This window comes from Malurus melanocephalus, unplaced genomic scaffold (assembly GCF_030028575.1).
Source record: "Malurus melanocephalus ecotype Western Australia unplaced genomic scaffold, MMel_1.1 scaffold_5, whole genome shotgun sequence".
In the NCBI taxonomy this organism is placed as follows: domain Eukaryota; kingdom Metazoa; phylum Chordata; class Aves; order Passeriformes; family Maluridae; genus Malurus; species Malurus melanocephalus.
The window spans coordinates 3,744,757-3,759,962 of record NW_026623237.1 but is presented as its reverse complement, the minus strand read 5'-3'; the positions used below and the strand labels follow the sequence as shown (position 1 = coordinate 3,759,962).

Genomic DNA, 15,206 nt, shown 5'->3' with positions numbered 1-15,206 from the left:
TGGGATTTYCCAGCTTTCACCCTGACTGGTTCGTGGGCTGCCATCCAAAGTCTGAATTCATGTCACGGCAGTTGGCGGCGCTGCTAATGGATGTTGGGACCATGGGACTGATACAAAGTACTACGTCATCTCACCACATTCTAGCTAGGCTTTTTCTTTCACTAATGTGAGCAGCTAAGATCGCAGAAGCAGCTTGTGCTGATGGAGACTGAAAGAACCTCAAGTGTCTGTGTGTGAAGTTATTTTGTTCTACAAAATCCACTAAATTATAATCACAGTAGGTGATCCATCCATTCACAGAGTTCGAAGGACAGGGGAGGGTTCAGGATGGGCACCAATTTCTCATAAGCTTCATTTCCCCCAAATGAAGTTTACAAAAACCAAACGAACGAACGAACAAAATGGCCCAACAAACAGAGTCTTCCTGGGGAATGGGGGAGGAATAAAACCCACTTAGCTTTCCAGCAGCAGCTGTGCTTATTCTCAGTGCAGGATGGCCATGCTGCACGTTGTAATGGGCTCCTGAAAACTTGGCAGCTTCTGGAAGAGTTGCATAGGTGGATGATATACCTGTTAGTAGAGCCTGTTCACGAGCCRCAGGAAGAGGAGCTTGCTGAACTCCACAGGGAAACTGTCCCTCCCCCAAGACAGACATGAGGTAAGAAGGGAAGGAGGAAGGGCAGGCCACAAGGCCAATGGGTCTTGCAGGTTCAGTTCTGTCCTCGGGACTTTTCCCTCAGAGACGGAAAGGCTATGATCCTGTGGGAGAAGGCTCCTCTCCCAGCGCTGTGGAGGTCAATTTGCTTGTTAGCTTGCTTTTGAGGGTGTTGATGAGACCACATCCATGGGCACAACATTCCCCTTGGCAGAGCAGCTGTGATGGAGGCAGTAGAGCAGAACAGTTCAACCCACTGCTTGCAGAAACTGCAGATAATCAACATTCATTCACGTYGGCCCAGTCCCAACACAAACCCAATGCATCAAAGCAATACTGTGACAGATCAATTTGTCTGGGCTCAAGGACAGACCCCTCTGAGGAACTGCTAAGCCAAGCTCACATTAGTATAGTACCACTGGCTTTAATACAATTACACTAGGGATGAACATAGCCCATTAACTTCTACCTGAAATGTGACTATGCCCCCTTTCCACTTTTTCCAGAATGCCCACAGGAAAACAGCCCTAGGCAGGCTCAGCCCCAAGTCCCACTGGGGTCCAAGGTCCTTTGGTCCCCATGCATACCTGGCTCCGTGGCGACTGTAGACCCAAGTGCATCACAGGAGGCAGCAGCACCAGACAGAGCTGTCASTTAAACCATTCTGATTTCTGAGATCACCTGGATCCTGATCATGTTCTTACAGACTTTATTCTATCCACCGAGTATGAATGAAACATGATCAGAAGGACATATCCCACCTTTGAGATTTACAGCCCTTTGGTAACACAACATCTTGGTGGTGGTGCAGCATTCCACACCCAGTCCCTACAGCTACTGCAGCAGAGTAGGAGCACATTGCAGCAGGTCTGTACCCTGCTAAAGGCAGCACCCTGGTGACATCAGACAGCAGCACTGAAGCTGTGATTGGAAAGGCTGGAAGGAGAGCTTAAAAGATGTTACTCGTCCCATCTGMCAATCAGTAGGCGCTGTTTTACTGACATTGGATGCTACCTGACTTTCTCAAACTTCCACTTAATAAAYCTTTTCCTGCAGTTCTCTCTCTGTGGGCATCCATCAGTTATTAAACATCTCTGCAGCTTCTTTAGCGAAGAGGTCAAGGATCAGCTGGATCTCTAATGTGCATTTTACAGGGAACAGAAAGAAAGYAGGGTGTACTTGTCTGACACCAGATGAACACCAGATTCCCTAGCCCTAATATTGCCTATTTACCTTGTGTGTGACCCAAGAAGGCCTGGCCTTGGCCACAGGTTCAGGTTCCATTTCCTATACTAATGAATGCCCCTACAGCTGCTCACCCTGCCAGCCCTCTCTGAAATCTCCCTCCTGGCTGTGGAGTCAGACATGACACACAGTGGGCTCAAGAACTACCACTTGGCTGGTGGGTGTCATTGATTGGTTCTGCACCAGAAAAGTGCTAGGYACTATCTGGGAAGCTTCCAGTGAGAGGAAAGATAGATAAATGGGTGGTGATGTGTCTGATGATCAGCTAATCCAGAGCTTCTCGAACCCTCCTTCACTCTCTCTCTAGTTCAGAAAAGCTGGAGGGCTTTTGAGTACCTGGCAWGTATACTGACAGCAAAGGGAAACCCCAAATAGCCCAAACTAATTGTCCAGCCTTGCAGCAGTAAGGACTAGCCCTCTTCTGGGTTGCATTAGCACCATGAAATGCCATGAAGAGGAGCTGGCAGCAATCCTGCCTCCTTCCTTCTGGTTTGTGAGGAAAGCCTGCTGCTAAGTGCAGTGCTAAGCCTGACTCTTAGCCCATGGAAAGCTGCAATGGTTGAATGATGTATGGAAAAACCCAAAGCCATCTKACTGCAGAGATCTCCTAGTTATTGCCCCCATCATACTGACAAGCACCTAGCTTTGACCTTCCCAGAGGGTGATGTCCTGCTTTCCCTATGTATGGGGCCAGCAGCTCTGCATACTCCTCTCACTTTGAAGAGATCTTCTGCACCAGAAATGAGGACACAGCCACTCTGACAGACCAAGGCACTGCTTGCACCTTGGGCCCTCTCCTCTTGCCCAGGCCAGGCTCAGAGCAGGAGTGACACGCTCACTACACAGGGAGAACTTCTGCATCACCATTCAAGCCAGGGTCTGGCAAGTGAGGTCAAGAATCCAGGATTGGTGAAGAAAAGGCTACAGGTAACAGGTCTGCTTGTGTCAGGAAGACCATGAGGAAAGGGAACAGAGCCAATTAGACTCATCAGTCAATGGAGGAGAAGCAATGGGATTAAGCTACAGCAGGGAGAACTCAGGTGAGATATAAGGGAGAAGGCTATCAAGAGGGGAGCAGACTAGGCCATCGAAGGAGTTGCCAAAGGAATCATCGTCACCAACATAGACATGGCAAAGAGTGAACACAAGTGTCAGGAAGAGCAGGTGCCTGACTGCTGCTCAGCCCAGAGCTTGGYGGGTGATGTGGATGTGCTGAGGAGAGAGACCACTGCACCATGGAGAGGCTGTGCCCCAGAACAGGGACAGGCCATCTCTGGGTATCCATGCTAGGAACTTGAGCTGTAAGGAGAATTCTATCAGCTGCCCTTGGCCCAGGGCACTATGGTCTCTCACCAACACCTAGGAGAAAACCCTTTCCCAGTAGTGTCCCATGCCAGGAGACAGAAGGGAAGAGCCCAGTTTTCTGGTCTGAACTTTCCTGCCTGACTAGACATGTCAGGAAGAACCTTAGTTTTAGTCTCCCCAGGTCCACCACTTCTCTGCCAAGTCATCAGGCAGCTCCTGTCCCTCCTGCCCAGTCCTACTCCTCTACCACGTCCAAGTGCACCATTCCCCTTTCCTGGGCCTGAGAGAATGGATAGGATGGACCAGGATGGCAGCTCTACGAGGTTCATTGGGGTAGCAGGACCAAGAATACGAGGAAGAAATCTCTGAGAAATCCTGGCATGCAGTGGGGAACACTGACTAGAGAGGTCCTGCTTTCAGTGCACTGTGTGTCTGGAGGAGCCACAGACAGTGGCACTGGGCTAATCTGGGACCTGGCTTCAGCTGGCACCATGTACATGGGGAAGGTGTTCAGCAACAGGAAGACTATGGATYCTGCAGATCACAAGAGAAGCCATGYCTTGAAGATCCATGGGTCCACCTGGATAGACCACCTMCAGAACAAGATTTCAKAGGTGAAAAAGAGGCCAGAGGAACAGAGAGGCATTCTCATAGAAAGCCCCAGAAGGAGCCAAGGACACAGTGCCTGAAACTGAGCTGCAGGTACTGAAAGCTGAGGGGGGCACAGAGCCCCTGCTATTCTGTCCCTATTGTGAAGATTGTCTTTGCCTTAGGGACCTAAAAGGCCTGCCAAAACTGAGATCAATCCATCTGTCCAAGGCACCTTGGAGGCTGGAGATAGAAAGATGAGCCATTACAGCCTAATTTAAGCAATGTGCAGGAGATTTCAAAGAGAACATGTCAGGAAGGACAAGCAGAGACCGCATTCCTCACTAATGACCCATTGCAGCTCCACAGTCTCAATTCACTGGGACATACAAGCACACACCATTATCTCCCCAGTGTCACAAGGACACTCAGCACTGGCCTTGGCTTACATTAGGCCCTTGGAGAGAGAAGCACGAGTGCACAGCAAGCCAAATGTCATTACTAAGCAAGGAAATCCCAGGGCTGCTTTCCCCCGGTCTGAATCTGTGCCAAAAATAATGAGAASAAAACGCAGAGAGGGATGTGCCTACACCGGAGACCTTATGCTTCTCTGTGCTCCAAGGGACCCTCTTCTTTAAGCCAACATCTAGGTCTGTGGCAGATGTTAAGATAGAACCATAAACACAGTGAGATTTTAAGGGACTTGCTGTTCAAACCACTGTTGTTTGCAATTTAGCACCTGAAAAGAAGAAGAGCAAGCCGAGTTGAACGACAAGAGACGCTAACCAGGATATGTCTGAAGAGCAGAACAGACTGCTCTGGAGGAAAAGACAAGTGGWGACCTCCAACACCCACAGGTGCTGGCCACTCCAGGCTTGTCAGCAAGAGATGACTTTCAAAGGAGGGCCAGTGCACTACTTGGGTGCATTTGCAGTCTCCTCAAGGCCTGGGAGGCAAAGCAGTACAGCAGCACGAGAGAAACAGACCTCACATTAACAGCTGACAGGAGGAAGACGGGCTGGGCTACACACAATACCTCGCTCTTTGCCCTTGTGTGACAGATGGYGAGGCAGACACCAAGCCCAAATGCCCAGGTGTCAATGGAGTTGCCCAAGACCTGCTGCTCTTAGCTGTTGTTTGCTCCAGCTGATGGAGGAAACGTGGTGAGGCTGAGGAGCAGCGCTGTCTGGAGAAATCTCTGGCTGATTTGGCATGCRCTCCCCCAAAGTGCTGACTGAAAAGGAGACAGCTTTTCTGAGAACAAGGACATGAGATCCGGGCATGTGTTGCTGAAGAAGGAAAAGCTGGGTGTTTGGTGCGTGACATTTGCCCAATGTCACCAAGACCTTTTCCAGCAGGGCAGAAGAGCAGCACAAAGTTCTGAGCAACCTGCCCTGACAAGAGCAAGGCAGAAGAACCCAGGAACTAATGAGCTAYACWGAAGTCACCTCACTTCTCACAGCCTGACACCTCCCTGTAAAAACCTCTGTAGCCCAAAACATTTGGTTTTGAGCAGGTTCTCTCTAATGTATCCCCAGTCTCTGTTCTTCAGAGCACCAATGGCATGGTCCCACAGAAAGGGAATCCTTTTGCTCCTCCTTTCCCCAGCCCAGGTCCCCAGTATTCCAGCATGCTTTCGCATTTCTCCCTCAGAGCTCTCTGCCAAAACAGAGCCTGCAGCTCACAGMACACAGCCAGAGCCCAGCTGGATCTCATGCAAAATTCACTCGTGCAGACATGCACCAACCCGCTGCTCCATTATCAACAGGTGAACTGCAGCTGAACCTACCAGAGACTTCCTTGATGCTTGGCTGAACCAATTAGGACTCACTTCAAAGCCAGGAAGGGTCCCCAGTCACTTGATGCGCCACCTGATAACACGATGCCTGTCCCAGTGCCATCCTCTTCCCCTTCCCCAGCTCACCAGGGGCCTCCCGTTTTCTTTGTCCAGCTGAGCCCTCCTCCAGCAAACACATCAGTAGTGCTGCAGATCTCTGCTGTATCTGGGTTTGCACATTCATCCCTTCCCCAGAGCTGCACGCCCAAATAGAAAACCCTTTACCAAGGGGATGCTGACTCACAGCTGGCATGCCAGAGCTTCCTAARGAGCTGAGCCTGGGATCCTCTGGAGGCAATCCCATTCCCAGCAGTGAGAACAAAGTAACAGTCGGAGCATGGTCTAAAAWAAAGAAAAGGTGGGGAGGGTGGGGAATGGTTGAGGGGGAGGGAAGAGCTGGATTCGTGGCTTTCAGCCTTTGCTCTAACCTGCTGCTCAGCTCCATGTGYCTGGGTACCCCTGACCTTCCGTCACAGGCAGTGACACCCTGCTCCCGAGGGGCCTGCTCTCGTCCACCCTGTGAGGGGTCTTGCTCCAGTGGGGGAAGCAGAGTGGGCAGAGGTGCAGCAGGGCGCTTTTTGGTGCCTGCTGGTTCCTTGGAGCACGAGCCAGCCTGGAGCCAGAGCTGGGAGCCAAAGCCACCCCCTCCCTGCATCAGGCCTGTCATTTTATTCCCCCCTTTGGGTCTTGATACCATGAATTACGGTTTTGCAGTTGGTTTGGTTGAATTTTTCTTTTTTTTTTTGTTTTTTTGCATGTGGTGATTTGTCCATGGAGTTCCGTGCCATGTCAGGGGGAGCATCAGCCTCCACCCTTCTGGGAGGTCAGAGCCATGGTGGGGGAAGCTTTTGCTGGCTTGCRGAGCGGGATGCCATAGCCACTCCATCCTGATGTCCTCCTAGGCTATCCCCCTCGCGCTCCTCTCCCCAAATCCTGCGCCGGCTCAGGCCAGGCGATGGACAATGAGATCTCACTGCCTTCTGCTTTCACAGTGAGGTCTCCACGCAGGACCCGTTGCGATGGAGGTGGCGGTGGTCGTGGTTCAGGCAGCCTTCGTTGCGGTGCACGATGAGGACGGGGAAGTAGAGGGCATCCTGATAAGGAGGGGGGTCTTCCTCCTCCACAGTCACCTGGCTGGAGAGGCGCGTCTGCTCCGTGGGGCAGCTCTGCTCGTTCAGGCTGCCGCTCCGGCTCTGCCAGAGGCAGCTGCGTCGYGAGCCGTACAGGCGGCCCAGGGAGAAGCGGCTGCTGCTGAAGGGAATCCTGGGGCTGCCGTTGCAGATGCTCAGAGCGCTGCGGGAGAAGATGGAGGAGCTGCTTATAGTCCTGTGGCACCGCTCGCAGTTCTGCCGGTAGCCCCCRTAGCGGCACGCGGAGTAGCTGGTGCAGCTGGAGAGCCCCACCAAGTCCATCAGGACGGCTTCCGAGTAGCTGGGCACCAGTTGCTGGTTCGATCGTATGTGCCACTCCAGCTCRGTGCTGTCCACCGTGTTGACGCGGGGCATCCTCCGGCAGAAGGTGCGCTCCTCGGCCGGCGTCACCGCCACRTAGTCGAACCCAAAGAGTTTTTCCACGTGGTAATGGACGTAGGAGGTGCGGTACTCATTTAGCACCCGCAGGGGCCAGGAGAGGGTSAGCAGAGCTGCCACCCAGAAGACATAGTGAGATACGTACCAAGGCAGGTTGTCTGGGTCGGAAAAGGCCACCATGTATTCCTTGAAGTCCACATTTTTGAGGTGCATCCCCTCCCTGGCCTCCATGTAGTCGTCTAGGCCCTCGTTCTCTGTGAAGAAGCGGGCCCGCTGGGTTAGGTAAGAGTTCTCCGACTCCACGTTGGCGAAGCTGAAACACTTGGTGAAGCGCAGCCGCGTGGCCGGATAGCTCTCCAGGTCAATGAGGTCCTTGGAGATGTCTTTAACTCCACAGTTGGAATAATCAAACTCGGCCTCCGCCACGTGGGTGTTGACSCGCTCGTGGTACACTTGGGTGGTGGTGTAGGCGTCCCCGTTGCGGTAGCGGGTCACCTGCCGGGTCCTGCGCACGTAGTGGTAGCTGATGGCCTTCCACCAGATGCAAGGAGTCGCCTGCTGCATGCGCTGCACGCGCTCGTGCACGCTCTCCACGTCCACTTTGTACTGCAGCTCGTTGCGCGTGTAGCAGTGCCAGCACTCCACCAGGTACACCACGTAGAGCATCACCAGGAAAGCCAAGGGGATGTAGATGTAGCCGTTGGAGCAGGGGCTGTCATGGTACATCATGGACTTGCCCTTGTAAGCGCTGTCAAAGGTCAGCCGCGTCACCTTGGTGATGTGGCACCAGGTCATGGCTCCCATGCAGCCATACATGAGGAGGGACAGCAGCAGGCATTTCCAGTGGGACTCTCGGCACAGGGACTTGCTGAGAGACTGCTTCACTGGCCGCTGCTGCTCCGGGGGGCCGGGGAGAAGGGGAGAGAAAAAAAGAGAGGAGTCAGTAGGCGGCAGCAGCAGGGGAAGGGAGGAGGCAGCAGGGGGCTGAGGTAGCACCTACAGCTCCACAGAGACAAACTAACAGATGCTGGGGGCACTCCCGGCCTCAGCAGGCAGGACAGAGGCCAGAATCTCTCACAGGGTGACAGTCATGCAGTACAGGCAATGTCACMCCCACCACCCTTCATGGTGCTCTGCCCCTCCCTGGGAGACAGACAGCTGGACATGGAGGAACGGCAGAAGGCAACTCTGTCAGCCAYACCCTGAGTATCCCCCTTCTTCAACAAGGAGTAACCCCTACCATTGCTACGTCCCAGGGAGAGGCACAGAAGAACAAGACAAGAGTTGGGGTTATCTCCCCCACATTCCTCAGCTTGTGCACCCACCCCACCAGCACTGGCAGCCCTAGCTCATGTCACCCCACCTGAACCACAGCTCATCCCGCCACACAGAAGCCTCTCCCCCACTTCCCAGTAATGACCAGCAGCAACATTCTGATTTCTCCCACCAGGGCGGCACAACCTGTCTGGGGGGCCGGCAAGATGGAAAAACAGACCTTCTGCAGCTGGGAAGGTCTATGTTTGGTAATGACAATTCCCACTACAACACTTGGCAGCCTAAGGAGCTCTGAAGTGCTTCGCAAGTGCTTTATAAACCACACCAACAGGAAAGTACTTTTCCATGATTGAAATGCAGCCACCTCTGGTAGGAGAGAAAGCAAACAAGGAGTAACATCCTAAAAGTGTTCAGGCTGGAGGAGAGGAGCATTCTACCAATCTGCAGAAGCAGGGAGTGCAAGAGGCCACTCATGGCTGCCGGCAAATGTCCCTGCTTGCACTGGGATTCAGCTGTGACAGTCCACACTTCTGAAAAAACTGCTCTTAGGTATTCCATGGCGAGGAAAGGCAGAACTCCAGCAACAGGATTTCTTAAAGGGATTGCACTGGTGCCTTTACCATAGGAACAGTGCAGGGTTTCACACAAAGACATGAATAAACTTAACCTGGTTAAGGAAGCCTCTGTGACTCTGCAACACTCTGACGTCTCAAGTATTGATCCAACTTGGTCTGTAAGACCTGGTACCATCCCTCCCAAGGAAAGAACAGGCAAGGGGACTATTTGCTTTCTTATACAAAATACTTCATCCAGCAGTCTCCAAAGGTGCAAGATGAGAGGGGGGTCAAGAAGCCTGGTCTTGAGCAGTTGCCATGAAACTCACTCAGAGGCTTCGAGCTTTGCTCTCCCTCTGTACCTGCAGGCAGCAGCAGCTCCTGAGCTCACCCCCACCTCCACGGTGGCCAACRCCAGCTGTAATGACACCGCTCATGGCACTGCAGTCCAAGCCTGGCTCCATTATTCTCCACTCCTGAGCATGCTGGGCTAGAGAGGTCTCTCATCCAGGAATCCCAAACAACTGAATGGGCTCACACTGTTAGAAAGCAGGAGGGGCACTTTCACTCTGRCATGAAAAGGAAAATTAAAACAAGAACTAGAGATCACAAGGCCACTGGCAGGTCTAGGAACAGATCTGGGCCTCTTCTTTGCTTAAAGAAATGCATCTTGCTCTCCTGAGGAGCCCCTCATTACTGGCTCAGTGCTCTAGAGTGCCACAGGCCAATCTTTTCTCCCTGCACCTTGTCAAAGCCTGCCAGTTTGTCTTCTGCCACTCTGCAGGGCTGGATACAGACCAGATCTCCAACAGAGGTTTCTCTCCTAGAGGCACAGAGCTCCCCTGCCTGCCCACCCCAACAGCCAGCCACTGGTGAGTGGAGCAGGCTGCACATCCAGAGGGACCAAGGGGAAKGAATGGCAGTACATTCCAGTGGCAGTCCCAAGCATCAGTAATGCTGAGCTCCCCGCTTTGAACCCCTGGCTGAGAGCGAGAGGTGGGCACAGGCAGACAGAGCCCAGGGCTGGCAGATGGGGCAGTGCTGGTCTGCAGGCAACTCAGGGAGGTGCAGGACAGCTCTGCTGGCAGTGCTGGCACGCACACATGTGCAGCCTTCCCAGTACAACTAACTGCTGCAGCAGCCTCAGCCATGGGGCAAGGAGGGCACCCCAGGTAAGAGAAAAGGGAGTGAGGAGAAGAAGAGGGTCCATGCAGGAGGCAGAGCCACCTGAGCTGTGCTCTCCCTCCCAAAGTCTGTGCTGCAGTTACAAGAGCTTGCTCAGATGCCTCCGAGTTTGCTTGGTTGCAGCAAAGCTCTCCCATGCTGGAACGCTGTACCACTACCCAGGCAGCTAAAGGTTTCCTTTTTCACTGCTGCCTTCTGCGTTGCAGGCTTTCCCTGGCAGCGGCAGCTCTGACTGTGAGGATCTAAGGGAGCTGCTCAACCGAAGAAGGAGCACGGAGGGTCTGAACAGGGCACTTGGGATGGTACATGCCAAACCCGGTGTGTCTGTGAGGTGTAAATGCTGAGAAACAGCACCTTGTTCAGGAGGCAGATCTGCAAACAGAGCAAAGAATAAAGCAAAGCATCCAGCTCATTCATTTGCCAGCTGGGGAAGGGGCACCAGAATGAGAGGTCTTTGGACATGTCTGTCTTAGAAAAGCAAATTCCAGCTCACAGTCACTCCCCAGCCTTTCACATTCCTCACTGCCTGTGTTGCAGAGGAGGGAGACACTGGCTGTCACCCTGCAGAGATACAGGCAAGCCCCACTGCGGTTACCCACCCCAAGCAGGGAACACGATGCAGCCCAGGCTTGGTTCCAGGAACTGTGTTAGCAGGGCCCTAGTCCATGCATCAGTCTCCTCCTAGGACTACGCAGTGTTTAGACACTGCAGCGCTTGGACGGGGTCACACTAACCCTTGCTGTAAACTGTTTACAAGCGAGACTTGTCCCAGGCTTTTGAGGTGAAACACACACACCTCGGCTGCACTGGTGGGGCTTCTGAAAGCAGATCAAGTGCCAATGACGGGAGACAACCACAGCAGAGACGGAGGAGGAGCCAGATGCAGAGTCTAATCCCAGTAGGAACTGCAGCATCCCTGCTCCTCTCCCAGGCTGCAAAGGGCTCACAGGAGCAAACAACCAGCTCCACGGATTCCGTCGCAAAAGCAGCTGAATAAGGTTGTCTCCTTGAGCTCTTAACCAGCCTTGGATAAATCCAGCATAGCAAACAAGCAGATGAAAAAGCTGGGGAAAGAGAAATCYGTCTCAGAACAGTGTCACTAGGAGGAGAGCAGGCACTGATATAAATGCCATCGTCATCTGCCTGCTGCAGTCTGATGGAATGAGGCAAAAGACTTGCCCTACTTCACTGCAAGCAGGGTTTCCCTCCATCACGGGGAGCCTCCCTCACTGCTCAGGCTCCAGCACTGGAGAGTGGTAAGCAAACCTGCTCTTGCAGGTGCACTGAAACATCTCTGCAGTGCTYGGGGGCAGAGCCAGCCATGGCTTGGCCGAATCCACTGTGGGATCCCAATCAGCTCCCCTTCTCTGTGCTTCAGTTCACCACGTAGAACACATGGGGCAATCGTTGGCAGGAGCTAATTGTGACACACCTCGGGAAAGACCTCCCCTTCCTCCTGCATGGCACTGGCCTCTGACATCGYCCCTAAGGTAAAGGAGATGGAGGCCTGCCCCCGCAGGTGCTGCAGGGATGCATGGGGAGGAATGGAAGGAATGGAGGGGATGGAGGGGATGGCTCACAACCAGCTCTGAAGCAAAAGGACACACCCACAACACACAGGGCAAAGGCAGTAGAAGAAAGAACCCCCATCACTGCTTGTGCTAAACCCCTTTCAGATCTGGGGGATCCTCTTCTATAAAGACAGCCTCAAGGGGACAAACATGCCCAGCACCCCAATGGCTAAGCACATTAAGTACCTTAATTACCCCTGCAACCCGACTCTGCAGTTTTGAATAATAAAATCCTTCAAGTTCTTCAAGCTCCTGTCTCTAACAGCCTGGCCCCGGCCCCATCCACTGTCCCCTTTTTTATCGAGTGTTTGTGTGCTCACTTTCCATACCTCTCACCTGCCTTTCCCTGCAGAGACGTCTGTGAAATCTCTGATTCACCCCCAGAATGCTAAACCATCATTTTAAAAGACAGCCTGGGGTTCACAGGGTTACGTCTCCTAGAGACAGCCCCCTAGAGGGCTGAAAAAACAACAAAAAAAAAATAGCCCCGAAGCGGCAGCCTGAAGGCCCAGGTAGCTCCCGAGTGCCAGGTGGTGGCAGCAGCTTGCAGGGGACTCCAGTGGGACTCCCGAGCATCCGTTTCCATGGCTCTTCCCTAGGATTCGCTCACATCATGCAAGAAACGAGTAAGCCCTGATCCCTTTGACCTCAAATCCCCAGAATAAGGGAGGTAGGGAGGATCCAGCCATTTCTAGGAATTACCACTGTCTTCCAACGCTCTCGACAAACATTGGCAACTCCTGGCCAGGATGGTCCCACCAAATACCCTCATCASACACCCCATGCCTACAGCACAGGTTCAGGAACTACCTGCCTAGAAGAAAGAGGTGGCTCAGTCCCAGGCTGGCAGCGTTGCCAACTGCAGAGGAAAGAGGAAGGCTGAGCATCTACGAGCCAGGGAAGTCTGCCAGCAGTCAGCTCCTGCAGTGCTACCAAGGTCTCCATTTCACACAGCAACTTGGAGGAGGACTGGTTCTTTCCATCAGATCCCACCCGAGCAGCAGAACAAGGATATGTTTTTGCTTGTTCCTAGGCTGAAAAGCTTGTCCCTTGGCATTTCCTACCCTCTAAGTATGCGCTGATGTGTGAAATTCAGTTCAGCACCACTAAGTGTAGGTGTAGGCATGTGATGCCGAGAGGGAACGAGGGCTCAGTCAGCTCTGGCTAGCAGCTCTTGCCATTTGCCTTGCTGGGACAGGCTGAGAAGCACCTGAAGCCCTGCCTGACTCCAAGACACAGCACCCCTGAGATGTCAACACGAGGAACCTTCAAACAGGACAGAGCACATTTCCCGTATTTCAGACATCTCCTCTGGCTTCCCACTCACCCTGGCCAATGGACCCTACCATGTGGGATTCAGCCATACCGGGGGGGAAACTTGGCGATGCTGGCGCCAGCAGCTGGTCCTGATGGAAATGAGGACATCACACAGCCCATATGGCCTTCCAGAGGCACTGGAGGGGAGGAGGAATGTTCTCCCCTCCTGACAGTTCTGAACACAAGAGGATTGCACTAGGTCAGTCTGTGAATCCAACTTGCCASTGAAGTCCCTGCTCATTGCATAGGATGAGACACCAGCATCATCAGGAGAGGCTGCAGCTTCCCTCTCCTCCAYCAGCTGCTTAATGCAGGTCTGTGTTAGCTTCTGGCCAAGGAAGGATGCCCTTAGCCTAAACGGTGCAGGTTACRGACTATAGCCTTTCTGCCCGCTCCCGTGGTGTATTACACTGACACCACTGAGCAACCAAATCCCAGACAATCTTATAATCCTTGCGAGCCAGGGGGCACTGTAGGTGAGGAAAACTCATCTGGGCACTGCCCCCGCTACACTTCTTTCACCCAAACAGGCTCTTGCTCTGGCACCTCTGAAAAGTCTGTGTTGTCTTGAAAGTAGCACCAGCACTGCCAGAGCACTGGCAATAAGAGACCACATGGCAGTATGGCACAAGCATTGTCCTTGTGCTAAAAAAGCACCTCACAGTTTAGCAACCCTGGTCGGTATGTGTTTGAAGAGCTGGGCTCAGGTCATCAGGAGTTGCTGAACGGAAGCAGGAAGAGAGGAGCAGACGCAGGGCAGCGTATGCAGTATTTGTACAGCTTCCCAGTCCTTGAACTTCACCATTCCTCTCCTGCAATTATTTGTATCTAAATATAAGCCTGTATATATAGAATAGCCGTGCATGGGCATGCATACTCTGCCTAAACCAAGGAGGCAGAGAAYACCAGGATTATGCAGCACTCGCAAACTGCAGCTCCTCAACAGCAGAAGGGAAGTSATGCACCAGCTTCTGATTACCCCCCAAAGCTGCCCTTTGAGCTGTGGTGTCACCAGAGAGCACAACCCATCACACCAGGCGAATGCTGCCCTTCCCACACTGCCTAGCTGCCCTCCGTGGGTCACCAGCCCCACGGCATAAGGTGAGTCTCACTAGTCAGTGCAGTTGCTTTCTCTCATCTTGGGAAGCCCAAACTGCAAGCAGGATCTGTAGAGGCAGACAAAAGGGCTGGCACACCTGCCTCCCGGTGCTGCTCCCGAGCCACAGGGCACCCTGCTCTTGATCCTTTCTGGCATCTGCTGCCTGGACTCCAGAAAAGTCATCTGCTGAGGGAGACTGCAGCACACCTGGAGGCAAGGCTGTGCTGGTACCTGGCCTGCCCCAGTCTGCACCTTCCACTTTTCCCAGCCAACCTCGAGCTGGGAACAAACCAGCAGCAACAGCCCCTGCCTTTGCCATGTYCCCAAGCCCTCTCCCCTGCTGCCCACCGCGTCTTCCCTCATAATGACCCAGGCAGCTGTTCCACCACCTGGATGCCCCCAGAAGACAGCGCACAGCAAGGCGGGGGTCTCCGCGTCCACTTCTCCCAGGCATAACAAGCTCTGCCCGTGGCAGTAAGCCCAAACGGTGCCCCGCGCTTCTCGTTTGTGATTTCCTCCCTTTCTCCTCCATCCCGGCCACTCCGGCCCCGGCCCCGCTCCGGACGGCGCTGACCGCTGCTTCCCTTCCGGCCCCGGAGGCTCCGCGGCGATCCCCAGATGACGGGCGAGCGATGGAGAAGCGGAGCTCCGGGGCAGCCAAGCGGCGGCGGGGACCGACGGGTGGGTTTCCTCGCCGCCCAATCTCCCCCCGGGGCCGGCGGGGGGCGAGAGGGGCTCCCAGCGTGCGGGTCCGTACCTGTGCGGGCAAAGCCCGGCTCGGCCCGCGGCGGGGCGGTCAATGAACGCGCCATGCAAAGCGGGCGGGGAGGGAGAGTGGTAGGGGGCAGCCCCGGGCCGGGGGGCGGCCGCTGTCCTCACCTCCTCTCGGGCCCCCTCCGCCTCCTCCTCCGGAGGTACCGGCGTGCTGCTGCCTCCCTCGCTGGCGGCGGCCGCCGATGCCGGGGGGGACATGGCGGCGGGGGCGCCCCGCTGGCGGTGCCTGCGGGCTGGGCAGCCGCATTATCCCGCCCGCCGCCGGGCGCTGC

General features: G+C 54.2%; 1 protein-coding gene across 2 annotated transcripts; it reads right to left on the bottom strand.

Moving 5' to 3' along the window:
• Positions 1-224: 224 nt before the first annotated feature.
• TMEM151B (transmembrane protein 151B) lies at positions 225-15,188 on the bottom strand. Of its 2 annotated transcripts, XR_008965649.1 has the most exons (3): positions 15,040-15,188; positions 5,583-8,053; positions 225-874 (listed from the first exon to the last, which is right to left on the bottom strand). XR_008965649.1 is itself a non-coding variant. In XM_057370814.1 (2 exons), exons 1-2 carry the CDS (start codon positions 15,130-15,132, stop codon positions 6,617-6,619), a joined length of 1,530 nt encoding a protein of 509 aa, XP_057226797.1. In that variant the 5' UTR covers positions 15,133-15,188; the 3' UTR covers positions 5,330-6,616. The 2 variants fall into 2 exon arrangements, 1 of the variants encoding a protein (XP_057226797.1); XM_057370814.1 differs by lacking the exon at positions 225-874 and having other exon boundaries at positions 5,330-8,053.
• Positions 15,189-15,206: the final 18 nt, after the last annotated feature.